Raw genomic sequence first — 18,010 nt, 5'->3', positions numbered from 1 at the left:
CTAATGTCCAGTAGCCAAGAAGCCAATCCATCCTGCACGCAGGTGAGTTCACTTCTTCTCCCCTAAGTCCCTCGTTGCAGTGATCCTGTTGCCAGCAGGACTCACTGTAAAATAAAAAACCTAAGCTAAACTTCTCTAAGCAGCTCTTTAGGAGAGCCACCTAGATTGCACCCTTCTCGGCCGGGCACAAAAATCTAACTGAGGCTTGGAGGAGGGTCATAGGGGGAGGAGCCAGTGCACACCACCTGATCCTAAAGCTTTACTTTTTGTGCCCTGTCTCCTGCGGAGCCGCTATTCCCCATGGTCCTTTCAGGAACCCCAGCATCCACTAGGACGATAGAGAAATACCCAAATAAACACAAGACACACACACCTTGAAAGTAAAGATTTATTACATACATGCACACAAACATACATACATACATACTTACCTTATGTTCACACGCAGGTCGGTCCTCTTGTCCAGTAGAATCCAAGGGGTACCTGTTGAATAAATTACACTCACCAGATCCAGGGTCCCAGGCTCCTCGTCGCATCCATGTGTAATCCACGTACTTGAATAAAATAACAAAACGGATACCCGAGCCACGAACTGAAAGGGGCCCCATGTTTTCACATGGGACTCCTTTCCCCGAATGCCAGAAAACCACTCTGACTTCTGTCTAAGTGGGTTTCTTCAGCCAATCAGGGAGCGCTACGTTGTAGCACTCTCCTGATCGGCTGTGTGCTCCTGTACTGACTGACAGGCGGCACACGGCAGTGTTACAATGTAGCGCCTATGCGCTCCATTGTAACCAATGGTGGGAACTTTCTGCTCAGCGGTGACGTCACTTTAGGTCAACCGCAGGGCAGAAAGTTCCCACCATTGGTTACAATGGAGCGCATAGGCGCTACATTGTAACACTGCCGTGTGCCGCCTGTCACTCAGTACAGGAGCACACAGCCGATCAGGAGAGTGCTACAACGTAGCGCTCCCTGATTGGCTGAAGAAACCCACTTAGACAGAAGTCAGAGTGGGTTTCTGGCATTCGGGGAAAGGAGTCCCATGTGAAAACATGGGGCCCCTTTCAGTTCGTGGCTCGGGTATCCGTTTTGTTATTTTATTCAAGTACGTGGATTACACATGGATGCGACGAGGAGCCTGGGACCCTGGATCTGGTGAGTGTAATTTATTCAACAGGTACCCCTTGGATTCTACTGGACAAGAGGACCGACCTGCGTGTGAACATAAGGTAAGTATGTATGTATGTTTGTGTGCATGTATGTAATAAATCTTTACTTTCAAGGTGTGTGTGTCTTGTGTTTATTTGGGTATTTTTTTAGTAATAGTACTACAGGTACCAGCGGGCCCGTTTTTCCGCCGCATGCTGGTACTTGTGGTTCTCCAAGTACCAGCATGCGGGGGAGGCTTGCTGGGACTTGTAGTACTGCTACTAAAAACAATATCTTTTCATTTACAACAAAGGCTATCAGCCCCCCCATCCGCAGCCCATTGGATGGGGGGGGACAGCCTCGGGCTTCACCCCTGGCCCTTGGGTGGTTGGGGGGGGGGACCCCTTGATTGAAGGGGTCCCCACTCCCCCAGGGTACCCCGGCCAGGGGTGACTAGTTGGATTTTTGATGCCACGGCCGCAGGGCACTATATAAAAGTGACCCCCGGCTGTGGCATTATCTGTCCAGCTAGTGGAGCCCGGTGCTGGTTTTAAAAATACGGGGGACCCCTACTCTTTTTGTCCCCCGTATTTTTGGAACCAGGACCAGGCGCAGAGCCCGATGCTGGTTGCTTAAATATGGGGGAACCCCTGTCAATTTTTTTCCCATATTTCTGCAACCAGGATCGGCTCAAAGAGCCCGAGGCTGGTTATGCTTAGGAGGGGGGACCCCACGCAATTTTTTTTGAAAAAATAATCACTTTCCCACCCCTTCCCACTGATATACATGCACGGATCTCATGGATCCGTGCATGCCTATCCAATCACGAATAAAAAAAGCAGGTCTGTTTTTTTTAAGCACTTTTTTACGAGTTGTAATTTTTCACGGCAGTGTTTTGTTTTTTTTTGCTTTGCACTTCTTAGTAAATGACCGAGATTCATACTTAAACAGCCGCGTTTTGACCGATGGTGTATTCATTCGTGATTTTTTTCCTAGGACTTCCAAATATTACGAATGCCCTCATCACTGCCGTGATTTGAGTTTAGTAAATTACCGAGATGACACTTTGATGAAAAAACGGCATCTCGGTCAAAATCGGGACCTTGGTAAATTTACCCCTCTGTGTGAAAAATCTCCTCTCCGCTAACCTAAGCGGGTGTCTACGTGTCCTTTGTATCGATCTTACCAAAAACAAATCCCCCACTAGCTCTGTGTATTGTCTCCTTATATATTTGTAAATGTTAATTATGTCCCCTCTTAATCTCCTTTTTTCCAGTGTAAACATGCATTGCCTAGCAAGCCTTTCCCCGTAATCGAGTGTCTCCATCCCCTTAATCAATTTGGTCGCCTGTCTCTGAACCTTTTCTAGTTCCAGGATATCCTTTTTGTAGTATGGTGCCCATAATTGCGCACAGTATTCAAGATGTGGCCTAACTAGTGATTTATATTATGGGAGTATAACACTCATCCCTTGCATCAATTCTCCGCTTTATGCATGCTAATACAGTGTTTGCCTTATTTGCTGCATTCCTACTTTGGGTACAACTGCTAAGTTTGTTACTAAGGGAACATCTAAATCTTTAAAAAGTACAGAATCCCCTAGTTTGGTAGTATTATTATTCTTGCTACCAAAGTGCATTACCTTACATTTGTCTATATTGAACCTCATTCTCCATTTTGCTGCCCATGCTTTCAGTTTAAATAAGTTGTTCTGAAAAGACTCAGCATCCCCCTCTAAATTTATAACCTTACAAAGTTTGGTATCGTCTGCAAAAATTGACACCATACTCTCTAGACCTACTTCTAGATAATTTATGAAAATGTTTAACAATAGTGTTCCAAGTACAGACCCTTGTCGCACATCACTTAGTACTCCAGTCCATTTCGGGGAAAAAGCCATGTACCACCACTCACTGCTCCCTATTATCCAGCCAATTTCTAACCCAAGTGTACACAGATTCAAAATAGTTACATTTGTTTTTTTGAAAATTCCCTTGTCCTCATTGGAAGAGCAAATAAAGAGAAACTGTAGAGCTTACAATGGTGGTGACCATTTTGCTGATATCTTCGTCCTCATCTTCAGAATCGCTATTTAGTTCTTGCTGGTTTGTAGCAGAAGAGACTGGTAACTGAGAGAGAAAAGTCTGAAGTACTCTCAAGTACAGAAGCATTCCCTCCTCTGACAAAGTGCCTGGAACAAAACAGCCATGCAGCACATTATGACACTATTGTATTAAATAACACAACTAAATAAGGTTAAATTCAAAATTATTAAGAAACGTGTTCTTCTGGATACCATGTAGAAAATGTGATGTTACTAATGAGAGGAGCCGGCCCTAGGCATAGGCAGGGGATTCGTATGTGATCCCAGCGGACGGGATGCCGGTGGTCACAATACCAATGCCGGCTTCCTGATGGTCACGATCCCGACAGGGGTGAGGTAAGTATTCTATACCACCTCCCACAATTTCATTATCTATTGACAGCACAAGTATCTCCTCTAGCCCCCTAGTATGCTGTCTTGGAGTTATGCTAGATTCATCCCTCACTATCAAACCACACATTCACTACCTCTTGCAGTCCTGCCATTTCCATTTTAAAAATATTTCCAGGACAATACCCTCTCTCACACTGGATGCTACCAAGACCCTCATCCACTCACTGGTCATCTCCAGATTGGACTACTGTAATCTCCTCCTATCTGGCCTCACTGACTACCGCCTCTCTCCACTCCAATCTATCCTTAATTCTGCTGCCCGGTTCATCTTCCACTCCAAACATACTATGTCCGCATCCCCACTCCTACAAGCCCTACACCGACTCCCCTTCCTCTTCGGAATCCACCCATTCCTCTGCTATTTACATATCTAATCCTTTACACTCCCACCCATCCTCTTTGTTCCAAAAATGCATACCGCCTCTTCTGCCAACTTCTTTATTCCTCCCATTCCTGCCTACAAGATTTTGGCCAGGGTGCTCTCTACATCTGGAATTCTCTACCCCCCTTCTAAACTTCAAACTAGCTCTCAAGACCCACTTCTTCATCAAACCCAGCAATCTCTCATCTTAACCCTCTGCTCCATACTCACTGCTACCACATCTGTGTCACCCCTGTCTGTCATCTACTGTAATCTCATCCTATCGGGCCTCCCTGATAAATGCCTCTCTCTACTCCACTCTAGCCTCAATGCAGCTGCCTGGCTTATCTTACTCTCCAAACGTACTACATCCACCTCTCCTCTCTTACAAGCCCTACATCTCCCCTTCCGAATCCAATGAAAATTCTCACACTCACTTCTAAAAGTTCTTACCCATTCATCTCCCATTTACATATCTGACCTTATTTCCCTTTACACTTCCTCAAGTCCTCTGTGCTCCACAAATGCATGCCGTCTCTCTGCCAACTGGTTACTTCCTCCCATTCCTGCCTCCAAGATTGTGGCCATGATGCTTCCTCTCTCTGGAATTCTCTAACTCTTCCTATCTGATTCTGCCACCCTGATGCTTATTTCAGTGTCATGTCCCTGACGCAAAAATGTTTATATACCATGTACTTGTCCTACGCTGTCTTATACGGGAAGCCAGTTTTTTTCTTGCTTTGATCATTTGTTTATGTACTTTGTAAGGCACTGCAGATCCATTGTGGCGCCATATAGACAATAATAATAACATATAGAAACGTAAAAAAAAAATATATACACAGATAGATAGATACATAGATATATGTATGAAAAAACGAAACAAATAACTGTTTGCCAAGCGCCACTAAAACAGACTAGAGTAATAAAAGATAATTCCCCTGATAAATTGCGCAGCCATAAACACTAAGTGGGTGTCAGACAGTTTATAAATTTTACCAAGAAAATGGCTGCGCAGTATACCAGTGAAAAAAGGAAAGAGAGCCAACGTGTATAAAAATAAGATTTTACTTACCGATAAATCTATTTCTCGTAGTCCGTAGTGGATGCTGGGGACTCCGTCAGGACCATGGGGATTAGCGGCTCCGCAGGAGACAGGGCACAAAACTAAAGCTTTAGGATCAGGTGGTGTGTACTGGCTCCTCCCCCTATGACCCTCCTCCAAGCCTCAGTTAGGATACTGTGCCCGGACGAGCGTACACAATAAGGAAGGATATTGAATCCCGGTTAAGACTCATACCAGCCACACCAATCACACCGTATAACTTGTGATCTAAACCCAGTTAACAGTATGACAAACGTAGGAGCCTCTGAACAGACGGCTCACAACAATAACAACCCAATTTTTTGTAACAATAACTATGTACAAGTATTGCAGACAATCCGCACTTGGGATGGGCGCCCAGCATCCACTACGGACTACGAGAAATAGATTTATCGGTAAGTAAAATCTTATTTTCTCTGACGTCCTAAGTGGATGCTGGGGACTCCGTCAGGACCATGGGGATTATACCAAAGCTCCCAAACGGGCGGGAGAGTGCGGATGACTCTGCAGCACCGAGTGAGAGAACTCCAGGTCCTCCTCAGCCAGGGTGTGCCCCTGACCAAGTAGCAGCTCGGCAAAGTTGTAAAGCCGAGACCCCTCGGGCAGTCGCCCAAGATGAGCCCACCTTCCTTGTGGAATGGGCATTTATATATTTTGGCTGTGGCAGTCCTGCCACAGAATGTGCAAGCTGAATTGTACTACACATTCAACTAGCAATCGTCTGCTTAGAAGCAAGAGCACCCAGTTTTTTGGGTGCATACAGGATAACAGCAAGTCAGTTTTCCTGACTCCAGCCGTCCTGGAAATCTATATTTTCAGGGCCCTGACAACATCTAGCAACTTGGAGTCCTCCAAGTCTCTAGTAGCCGCAGGTACCACAATAAGCTGGTTCAGATGAAACGCTGACACCACCTTAGGGAGAAACTGGGGACGAGTCCGCAGCTCTGCCCTGTCCGAATGGACAATCAGATATGGGCTTTTGTGAGACAAAGCCGCCAATTCTGACACTCGCCTGGCCGAGGCCAGGGCCAACATCATGGTCACTTTCCATGTGAGATATTTCAAATCCACAGATTTGAGCGGTTTAAACCAACGTGATTTGAGGAATCCCAGGACTACGTTGAGATCCCACAGTGCCACTGGAGGCACAAAAGGGGGTTGTATATGCAGTACTCCCTTGTCAAATTTCTGGACTTCAGGAACTGAAGCCAATTCTTTCTGGAAGAAAATCGACAGGGCCGAAATTTGAACCTTAATGGACCCCAATTTGAGGCCCATAGACACTCCTGTTTGCAGGAAATGCAGGAATCGACAGAGTTGAAATTTCTTCGTGGGGCCTTCCTGGCCTCACACCACGCAACATATTTTCGCCACATGTGGTGATAATGTTGTGCGGTCACCTCCTTCCTGGCTTTGACCAGGGTAGGAATGACCTCTTCCGGAATGCCTTTTTTCCCTTAGGATCCGGCGTTCAACCGCCATGCCGTCAAACGCACCCACGGTAAGTCTTGGAACAGACATGGTACTTGCTGAAGCAAGTCCCTTCTTATCGGCAGAGGCCCTGAGTCCTCTGTGAGCATCTCATGAAGTTCCGGGTACCAAGTCCTTCTTGGCCCATCCGGAGCCACGAGTATAGTTCTTACTCCTCTACGTCTTATAATTCTCCGTACCTTTGGTATGAGAAGCAGAGGAGGGAACACATACACCGACTGGTACACCCATGGTGTTACCAGAACGTCCACAGCTATTTCCTGAGGGTCTCTTGACCTGGCGCAATACCTGTCCAGTTTTTTGTTCAGGCGGGACGCCATCATGTCCACCTTTGGTCTTTCCCAACGGTGCACAATCATGTGGAAACAACTTCTCGATGAAGTCCCCACTCTCCCGGGTGGAGGTCGTGCTGAGGAAGTCTGCTTCCCAGTTGTCCACTCCCGGAATGAAAACTGCTGACAGTGCTATCACATGATTTTCCGCCCAGCGAAGAATCCTTGCAGTTTCTGCCATTGTCCTCCTGCTTCTTGTGCCGCCCTGTCTGTTTACGTGGGCGACTGCCGTGATGTTGTCCCACTGGATCAATACCGGCTGACCTTGAAGCAGAGGTCTTGCTAAGCTTAGAGCATTGTAAATTGCTCTTAGCTCCAGTATATTTATGCGGAGAGAAGTCCCCAGACTTGATCACACTCCCTGGAAATTTTTTCCCTGTGTGACTGCTCCCCAGCCTTTCAAGCTGGAATCCGTGGTCACCAGGACCCAGTCCTGAATGCATAACTGTGGCACTTTAGTAGATGAGCACTCTGCAGCCACCACAGAAGAGACACCCTTGTCCTTGGAGACAGGGTTATCCGCTGATGCATCTGAAGATGCGATCCGGACCATTTGTCCAGCAGATCCCACTGAAAAGTTCTTGCGTGAAATCTGCCGAATGGAATCGCTTCGTAAGAAGCCACCATTTTTCCCAGGACCCTTGTGCAATGATGCACTGACACTTTTCCTGGTTTTTGGAGGTTCCTGACTGGCTCGGATAACTCCCTGGCTTTCTCCTCCGGGAGAAACACCTTTTTCTGGACTGTGTCCAGAATCATCCCTAGGGACAGCAGACATGTCGTCGGAGACAGCTGCGATTTTGGAATATTTAGAATCCACCCGTGCTGTCGTAGAACTACTTGAGATAGTGCTACTCCGACCTCCAACTGTTCTCTGGACCTTGCCCTTATCAGGAGATCGTCCAAGTAAGGGATAATTAAGACGCCTTTTCTTTGAAGAAGAATCATCATTTCGGCCATTACCTTGGTAAAGACCCGGGGTGCCGTGGACAATCCAAACGGCAGCGTCTGAAACTGATAGTGACAGTTTTGTACCACGAACCTGAGGTACCCTTTGTGAGAAGGGCAAATTTGGACATGGAGGTAAGCATCCTTGATGTCCAGGGACACCATATAGTCCCCTTCTTCCTGGTTCGCTATCACTGCTCTGAGTGACTCCATTTAGAATAGGTCTCACCGAGCCGTCTGGCTTCAGTACCACAATATAGTGTGGAATAATACCCCTTTACTTGTTGTAGGAGGGGTACTTTGATTATCACCTGCTGGGAATACAGCTTGTGAATTGTTTCCAATACTGCCTCCCTGTCGGAGGTAGACGTTGGTAAAGCAAACTTCAGGAACCTGCGAGGGGGAGACGTCTCGAATTTCCAATCTGTACCCCTGGGATACTACTTGTAGGATCCAGGGGTCCACTTGCGAGTGAGCCCACTGCGTGCTGAAACTCTTGAGACGACCCCCCACCGCACCTGTTTGTACGGCCCCAGCGTCATGCTGAGGACTTGGCAGAAGCGGTGGAAGGCTTCTGTTCCTGGGAATGGGCTGCCTGCTGCAGTCTTCTTCCCTTACCTCTATCCCTGGGCAGATATTATGGGGACGAAAGGACTGAGGCTGAAAAGACTATGTCTTTTTCTGCTGAGATGTGACTTGGGGTAAAAAAGGTGGATTTTCTAGCTGTTGCCGTGGCCACCAGGTCCGATGGACCGACCCCAAATAACTCCTCCCCTTTATACGGCAATACTTCCATGTGCCGTTTGGAATCTGCATCACCTGACCACTGTCGTGTCCAGAAACATCGTCTGGCAGATATGGACATCGCACTTACTCTTGATGCCAGAGTTTCGCATATATAGAAATGCATCTTTTAAATGCTCTATAGTCAATAAAATACTGTCCCTGTCAAGGGTATCAATATTTCCAGTCAGGGAATCCGACCAAGCCACCCCAGCGCTGCCCATCCAGGCTGAGGCGATCGCTGGTCGCAGTATAACACCAGTATGTGTGTATATACTTTTTAGGATATTTTCCAACCTCCTATCAGTTGGCTCCTTGAGGGCGTCCGTATCTGGAGACGGTAACGCCACTTGTTTTTATAAGCGTGTGAGCGCCTTATCCACCCTAAGGTGTGTTTCCCAACGCGCCATAACTTCTGGCGGGAAAAGGTATACCGCCAATAATTTTCTATCGGGGGAAACCCACGCATCATCACACACTTCATTTAATTTATCTGATTCAGGAAAAACCACATGTAGTTTTTTCACACTCCACATAATACCCTTTTTTGTGGTACTTGTAGTATCAGAAATATGTAACATCTCCTTCATTGCCCTTAACAAGTAACGTGTGGCCCTAAAGGAAAATACGTTTGTTTCTTCACCGTCGACACTGGAGTCAGTGTCCGTGTCTGTGTCGACCGACTGAGGTAAAAGGACGTTTTAACGCCCCTGACGGTGTTTTAGACGCCTGGACAGGTACTAATTGGTTTGCCGGCCGTCTCATGTCGTCAACCGACCTTGCAGCGTGTTGACATTATCACGTAATTCCTTAAATAAGCCATCCATTCCGGTGTCGACTCCCTAGAGAGTGACATCACCATTACCGGCAATTGCTCCGCCTCCTCACCAACATCGTCCTCATACATGTCGACACACAAGTACCGACACACAGCACACACACAGGGAATGCTCTGATAGAGGACAGGACCCCACTAGCCCTTTGGGGAGACAGAGGGAGAGTTTGCCAGCACACACCAAAAACGCTATATTGTACAGGGACAACATTTATATAAGTGTTTTTCCCTTATAGCATTTTAATATATATATACATATCGCCAAATAAGTGCCCCCCCTCTCTGTTTTAACCCTGTTTCTGTAGTGCAGTGCAGGGGAGAGCCTGGGAGCCTTCCCACCAGCCTTTCTGTGAGGGAAAATGGCGCTGTGTGCTGAGGAGAATAGGCCCCGCCCCCTTTTCGGCGGGCTTCTTCTCCCGTTTTTCTGAGACCTGGCAGGGGTTAAATACATCCATATAGCCTCCAGGGGCTATATGTGATGTATTTTTAGCCAGAATAAGGTATTATACATTGCTGCCCAGGGCGCCCCCAGCAACGCCCTGCACCCTCCGTGACCGTTGGTGTGAAGTGTGTGACAACAATGGCGCACAGCTGCAGTGCTGTGCGCTACCTTCATGAAGACTGAAAAGCCTTCTGCCGCCGGTTTCTGGACCTTCAATCTTCAGCATCTGCAAGGGGGGTCGGCGGCGCGGCTCCGGGACGAACCCCAGGGTGAGACCTGTGTTCCGACTCCCTCTGGAGCTAATGGTGTCCAGTAGCCTAAGAAGCCAATCCATCCTGCACGCAGGTGAGTTGAACTTCTCTCCCCTAAGTCCCTCGATGCAGTGAGCCTGTTGCCAGCAGGACTCACTGAAAATAAGAAACCTAAAAACTTTTTCTAAGCAGCTCCTTAAGAGAGCCACCTAGATTGCACCCTGCTCGGACGGGCACAAAAACCTAACTGAGGCTTGGAGGAGGGTCATAGGGGGAGGAGCCAGTACACACCACCTGATCCTAAAGCTTTAGTTTTGTGCCCTGTCTCCTGCGGAGCCGCTAATCCCCATGGTCCTGACGGAGTCCCCAGCATCCACTTAGGACGTCAGAGAAAGAATTAATTTAATAACCATATGCACTCAAATAAAAATGAGCAGATTAAAAATATTTGCAACAAACTGTATTGATAAACCACACCTTGATTAATGCATATACAACAGGTATCACAGTTAATGGAGTGACTTGTCCTGATTAACTGAATGAATGTCCGCAATCATTAAGAGAAAGTTCCACTCATATGTCCACTTAAGAGCAATGTGTAGCAGAGCGGTCCCAGACGTAGCACAGAGTTATCATAACCAAGCTAGGTGGAAAGAAATGTAATGAATACCTCTCCTGTGGGCTGGTCCACAACCGAGCGTCCCCGGTTATAAGTCCTGCATTGCCCACTGATGCTGAGCAGCGAGAAGGTAGATGGGGCCGACGGGCTTATATGTTGAGTGAATGCCGCGTGCCGATTGATGCGGCTAACGAAGGTGTGCAGAGCAGTACACAAGCACGTTCGATCACTGCAGTTATCAAAGGTATCATAAAGTCACGTGATACGTGACGAAACGCGTTAGAATCTCGCCTCCCTAACACACCTTGACCCAGGTATCTGCATTAGAAGCTAACTGCAGTGATCGAACGTGCTTGTGTACCGCTCTGCACACCTTCGTTAGCCGCAGTGATAGTGATTGCAGACATTCATTCAGTTAATCAGGACAAGTCACTCCATTAACTGTGATACCTGTTGTATATGCATTAATCAAGGTGTGGTTTATCAAAACAGTTTGTTGCAAATATTTTTAATCTGCTCATTTTTATTTGAGTGCATATGGTTATTAAATTAATTCTTTTATACACGTCGGCTCTCTTTCCTTTTTTCACTGGTATACTGCGCAGCCGTTTTTTTGGTTATAATACATACATATATACATACACACACACACACACACACACATAAACACCACAGAAAACATGTACCATTAACTACTTACCTAGGTATGTTTCCCCAACTGTCAGCACAACATAGAAAAGCCAGGGAGCCTGGTCACATTTCTGAGGACCCTGACGTTTTTCATCTAGCAGCGCACTCAGATAGCGTTCATACGGGAAAGCATTGTGTACATCCGCCAGTGCTGGAATGATTAAGTGGAAGATCTGATCTGTGTAAGGTGCAGCCAGGAATTCTCTGGTAAAGGCGGAGAAAACACGTTGCCTGGAAGAAGGAAAAGCACAAGAAACACATATTATGGTGAGGATCTGCAGGGAGAATGTATTAATGCTTTCTTCTGGTAAAACAGGAATGCATATCTGCAGAACACAAAACTTGATATCGTTCCATATTATAGCGCTGCTGTAGCAGTAAGAAAAGGTCTGCCAGTGTTAGCGCAGAGGTCAGTATGCGTAGGAGTGAACATTGGATGATTATGACACTGCAGAATATTGAAAACATATGCAGTATGGATGCAATAACTGCTATATTAGTGGTTTCATGTATATGTGCTTAAAATAATACAGTTGTGCTTAAAAAGTTTTTGAACATTACAGAAATTTCAATATTTCTGCTAAAATTTTGCCTAAAACTACCACAGATTTTCACACAAGTTCTAAAAGTACATAAAAAGAACCAAATCAAGCAAATGAGACAAAAAAATTCAACGTGCTCAATTTTTTTATTGAAGAAAATGATCCAATATCACATATCTGTGAGTGGCAAAAGTTTGTGAACCTTTGCTTTTAGCATCTGTATGACCCCCTTGTGCAGCAATAACTGCATGTAAATGTTTCAGGCAATTGTTGATTAGTCCTGAACATAGGCTTGAAAGGAATTTTACCCCATTCCTCCTTACAAAATAGCTTTATCTCTGTTATGTTGGGGGGGGGTTCATGCCATGATCTGCTCGCTTCAGATCCTTCCACAACATTTCGATTGTATTAAGGTCAAGACTTTGACTTGGCCACTGGGGGGAGGTTAGGGTTAGGTAACACAGAAGAGAGGTTAGGGTTAGACACTAAGGGGGAAGTTAAGGCCCATACACACTAAACGACCCCCACCAACACTGGCAGCGTCGTGGTGCGTACACACTTGCCGATGCAAGTGGGGAAGGGAGTGACGGCGGGGGGAATGAAGCCCGTGCTGCGCTGTCGTTAACGAGTACTTCCCTCATCTGTACTTGTTCAGAAAAGGGAGGGGGTCGTTAACTATGCGTGCTCCTGTGCATCGTTAAGGACACTGAGTGTACACACTAGACGAGATGGTAAAAGATCTAGCTCAGATCGACCCTTCTGAGCAATATCTTTTACTTTTTCGTCTAGTGTGTATGGGTCTTTAGGGTTAGGCTGCGGGAATGGAGGGTTAGGGGGTAACATACTTACCTCACTCCTATCGGGATTTCAAATATTGGGATGCCAGCGTCTGTGTTTTGACTGCCGGCATCCCATCTGCCGGTCAATTATACTGAACCCTTAAAGACTACCTCCTTCAACAGGAAGTGCAGTTCTAGCAGATATGCTGGCTATATCTACTTTAAGGACAGGCTCATTTCTTCACCATTTGGTGGATACATGCGCTCTAGTCTTTTAGCATTAGACGTACGTTTCTCCAGGTCATTCCAATTCCTTATGGAAAAAGCATTTTACCATTTGATGTCCTAGAGAGTGTTTTTAAGCAGAGCCAGCCTTAGCTATAGGCAGGCTAGGCATTTGCCTAGGGCATCCATGCATGTCTAGGGGCATCCAAGCATGTCCCTGCAGTATTTCATGCTGGGAGGGACAGTCTGCAAACTATCTGTTACTTTCTAAATGTACTCAATCAGTACTTGTATAAACTGCTGTTTACATTTGTCAAATAGAATTCAGACAGTCCCCTAAACTCCCTCCGACATGCTTGAATGCCCCTGACTTGTGAGGACTCAGAAAGCAGAAGCCCAGTAACTGCAATTCCTGGACCTGTGACATTTTCACTGAATATACAAGGTTATTACTGGATGTCTCATTATGATGCCACATGTGTATTTTGGAAGACTGCTTCACATAAATCTGATATCACCTATACTGCTTGTGCACATGGGGGAGGGAGACCCTGCTATCCCATGTCCCTTATCCTTGGGCAAATCACAGGTGTCTGTCTGCAGGGATATAACATGGGCAGTGTTCTCCCCACACTTTAATTCTCAGTCAGTCCATGCCATAAAATTCCCCTGCCATCCAGCACTGTAACGTGGTCAGTAAGTTGCGTTGTGCTATTTCTATATGAAACGTCAGTGCAGCATGACTTTTAGACGCGTCAGAGTGGAGAGCAGAGCATATTGCTCACACAGTATAAAATAAGGGCATACAGTTGTCGGGAGTAACAGACACCAGCAAACAAACTGAACAGTGAAGACAATGGACAGTTGCAACATGTTTGATACTGGTCTCTTTGCATAACCAGCAAATATGGCAGTATCTGGACTTTGCTGCCATCTGTGTTCAACCAGCAAGCTAAAATAAAGGGATGAGGCTTGCAAAGGACGCTAAATCCTGTGAGGTCACATCCCTTGTATGGGTGCCCCTTTAACGAGTGCGAGCGCAAGCACTCACCCATCCCGCCATCCCCATCTCACAAAACGCAGTTACAGATCTAGGGACCTGCATGGACGCACACACTGACTGCAAGCACACCAGAAAGCAAAAGTAAGTTTTATTTAAAAAAAGCTACTAACGCTACTAATGTGGGGCATATGTGTAAGGTGAATTGCTGTGTGGAATTATGTGTATTAATAAGAATTTACTCACCGGTAATTCTATTTCTCGTAGTCCGTAGTGGATGCTGGGATCTCCGTAAGGACCATGGGGAATAGCGGGCTCCGAAGGAGGCTGGGCACTCTAGAAAGATCTTAGACTACCTGGTGTGCACTGGCTCTTCCCACTATGACCCTCCTCCAAGCCTCAGTTAGGTACTGTGCCCGGACGAGCGTACACAATAAGGAAGGATTTTGAATCCCGGGTAAGACTCATACCAGCCACACCAATCACACCGTACAACTCGTGATATGAAACACAGTTAACAGTATGAAACAATAGAGCCTCTCAACAGATGGCTCAACAATAACCCGATTTAGTTAACAATAACTATGTACAAGTATTGCAGATAAACCGCACTTGGGATGGGCGCCCAGCATCCACTACGGACTACGAGAAATAGAATTACCGGTGAGTAAATTCTTATTTTCTCTGACGTCCTAGTGGATGCTGGGAACTCCGTAAGGACCATGGGGATTATACCAAAGCTCCCAAACGGGCGGGAGAGTGCGGAAGACTCTGCAGCACCGAATGAGAGAACTCCAGGTCCTCCTCAGCCAGGGTATCAAATTTGTAGAATTTTGCAAACGTGTTTGCCCCTGACCAAGTAGCTGCTCGGCAAAGTTGTAAAGCCGAGACCCCTCGGGCAGCCGCCCAAGATGAGCCCACCTTCCTTGTGGAATGGGCATTGACAGATTTTGGCTGTGGCAGGCCTGCCAAAGTATGTGCAAGCTGAATTGTACTACAAATCCAACGAGCAATAGTCTGCTTAGAAGCAGGAGCACCCAGCTTGTTGGGTGCATACAGGATAAACAGCGAGTCAGATTTTCTGACTCCAGCCGTCCTGGAAACATATATTTTCAGGGCCCTGACAACGTCTAGCAACTTGGAGTCCTCCAAATCCTTAGTAGCCGCAGGCACCACAATAGGCTGGTTCAGGTGAAACGCTGACACCACCTTAGGGAGAAACTGGGGACGAGTCCTCAATTCTGCCCTATCCATATGGAAAATCAGATAAGGGCTTTTACATGATAAAGCCGCCAACTCTGACACTCGCCTGGCTGAAGCCAAGGCCAATAACATGACCACTTTCCACGTGAGATATTTCAGATCCACGGTTTTTAGTGGCTCAAACCAATGTGATTTTAAGAAACTCAACATCACGTTGAGATCCCAAGGTGCCACAGGAGGCACAAATGGGGGCTGAATATGAAGCACTCCTTTCACAAATGTCTGAACTTCAGGTACTGAAGCTAGTTCTTTTTGAAAGAAAATTGACAGAGCCGAGATCTGTACCTTAATGGAGCCCAGTTTTAGGCCCATATTCACTCCTGCTTGCAGGAAATGCAGAAATCGACCTAGTTAAAATTCCTCTGTTGGGGCCTTTTTGGCTTCGCACCATGCAACATATTTCCGCCATATGCGGTGATAATGCTTTGCCGTAACATCTTTCCTGGCTTTAATAAGCGTAGGAATGACTTCCTCCGGAATGCCCTTTTCCTTCAGGATCCGGCGTTCAACCGCCATGCCGTCAAACGCAGCCGCGGTAAGTCTTGGAACAGACAGGGGCCCTGCTGCAGCAGGTCCTGTCTGAGCGGCAGAGACCACGGGTCCTCTGAGATCATCTCTTGAAGTTCCGGGTACCACGCTCTTCTCGGCCAATCCGGAACCACGAGAATTGTGTTTACTCCTCGCTTTCTTATTATTCTCAATACCTTTGGTATGAGAGGTAGAGGAGGGAACACATAAACTGACCGGTACACCCACGGTGTCACTAGAGCGTCCACAGCTATCGCCTGAGGGTCTCCTGACCTGGCGCAATACTTCTCTAGTTTTTTGTTTAGGCGGGACGCCATCATGTCCACCTGTGGACGACCCCATTGATTTACAATCATTTGGAAGACTTCTGGATGAAGTCCCCACTCTCCCGGGTGGAGGTCGTGCCTGCTGAGAAAGTCTGCTTCCCAGTTGTCCACTCCCGGGATGAACACTGCTGACAGTGCTAGTACATGATTCTCCGCCCATCGGAGAATTTTTGTGGCTTCTGCCATCGCCGTCCTGCTTCTTGTGCCGCCCTGTCGATTCACATGGGCGACTGCCGTGATGTTGTCTGACTGGATCAGCACCGGCTGGTGTAGGAGCAGGGATTTTGCTTGACTTAGGGCATTGTAAATGGCCCTTAGTTCCAGAATATTTATGTGAAGGGCAGTCTCCTGACTTGACCATAGTCCTTGGAAATTTCTTCCCTTTGTGACTGCCCCCCAGCCTCGTAGGCTGGCATCCGTGGTCACCAGGACCCAGTCCTGTATGCCGAATCTGCGGCCCTCCAGAAGATGAGCACTGTGCAGCCACCACAGAAGAGACACCCTGGTTCGTGGAGACAGGGTTATTAAACGATGCATCTGAAGATGCGATCCGGACCACTTGTCCAACAGGTCCCACTGAAAAATTCTGGCATGGAACCTGCCGAATGGAATTGCTTCGTAAGAAGCTACCATCTTTCCCAGGACCCGCGTGCAGTGATGCACCGATACCTGTTTTGGTTTTAGGAGGTCTCTGACTAGAGAAGACAACTCCCTGGCTTTCTCCTCCGGGAGAAACACTTTTTTCTGGGCCGTGTCCAGAATCATTCCCAGGAACATTAGACGTGTCGTGGGGACCAGCTGTGACTTTGGGATATTCAGAATCCAACCGTGCTGGCTCAGCACTTCCTGAGATAGTGCTACTCCCACTAACAACTGTTCCTTGGATCGTGCCTTTATTAGGAGATCGTCCAAGTATGGGATAATTAAAACTCCCTTTTTTCGAAGGAGTATCATCATTTCCGCCATAACCTTGGTAAATACCCTCGGTGCCGTGGAGAGTCCAAACGGCAGCGTCTGGAATTGGTAATGGCAATCCTGTACCACAAATCTGAGGTACTCCTGGTGAGAATTGTAAATGGGGACATGCAGGTAAGCATCCTTGATGTCCAGGGATACCATGTAATCCCCCTCGTCCAGGCTTGCAATAACCGCCCTGAGCGATTCCATCTTGAACTTGAATTTTTTTATGTATGTGTTCAAGGATTTCAAATTTAAAATGGGTCTCACCGAACCGTCCGGTTTCGGCACCACAAATAGTGTGGAATAGTAACCCCGGCCTTGTTGAAGTAGGGGTACCTTGATTATCACCTGCTGGGAATACAGCTTGTGAATCGCTGCTAGCACCGCCTCCCTGTCTGAGGGAGCAATCGGCAAGGCGGATTTTAGGAAACGGCGGGGTGGAGTCGCCTCGAATTCCAGCCTGTATCCCTGAGATACTATTTGAAGGATCCAGGGATCCACCTGTGAGCGGGCCCACTGATCGCTGAAATTCCTGAGGCGGGCCCCCACCGTACCTGGCTCCGCCTGTGAAGCCCCACCGTCATGCGGCGGACTTGGAAGAGGAAGCGGGGGAGGACTTTTGTTCCTGGGAACCTGCTGTTTGCTGCAGCCTTTTTCCCCTGCCTCTGCCTCTTGACAGAAAAGACCCTCCTTTTCCCCGCTTGTTTTTCTGGGACCGAAAGGACTGAACCTGATAAAATGGCGCCTTCTTAGGCTGTGAGGGGACATGGGGTAAAAATGCTGACTTCCCAGACGTTGCTGTGGAAACTAGGTCGGAGAGACCATCCCCAAATAATTCCTCCCCCTTATAAGGCAAAACTTCCATGTGCCTTTTGGAATCT

General features: G+C 47.1%; 1 protein-coding gene across 3 annotated transcripts in view; it reads right to left on the bottom strand.

Annotated features, from left to right (window-relative positions):
• Positions 1–18,010, bottom strand: part of UBE3C (ubiquitin protein ligase E3C) — a 418,441-nt gene that overhangs the window by 218,452 nt on the left and 181,979 nt on the right. For all 3 annotated transcript variants that reach the window (XM_063921903.1, XM_063921902.1, XM_063921904.1), the window contains exons 9-10: positions 11,517–11,737; positions 3,192–3,343 (exon numbers count right to left, since the gene is read on the bottom strand). In XM_063921903.1, the coding sequence (XP_063777973.1) occupies positions 3,192–3,343; positions 11,517–11,737 (373 nt within the window). The remainder of the gene's footprint in view (positions 1–3,191; positions 3,344–11,516; positions 11,738–18,010) is intronic.

Source organism: Pseudophryne corroboree, chromosome 5 (genome assembly GCF_028390025.1).
Source record: "Pseudophryne corroboree isolate aPseCor3 chromosome 5, aPseCor3.hap2, whole genome shotgun sequence".
Taxonomy (NCBI): Eukaryota; Metazoa; Chordata; class Amphibia; order Anura; family Myobatrachidae; genus Pseudophryne; species Pseudophryne corroboree.
This window is presented reverse-complemented; position numbering and strand designations above follow the sequence as displayed.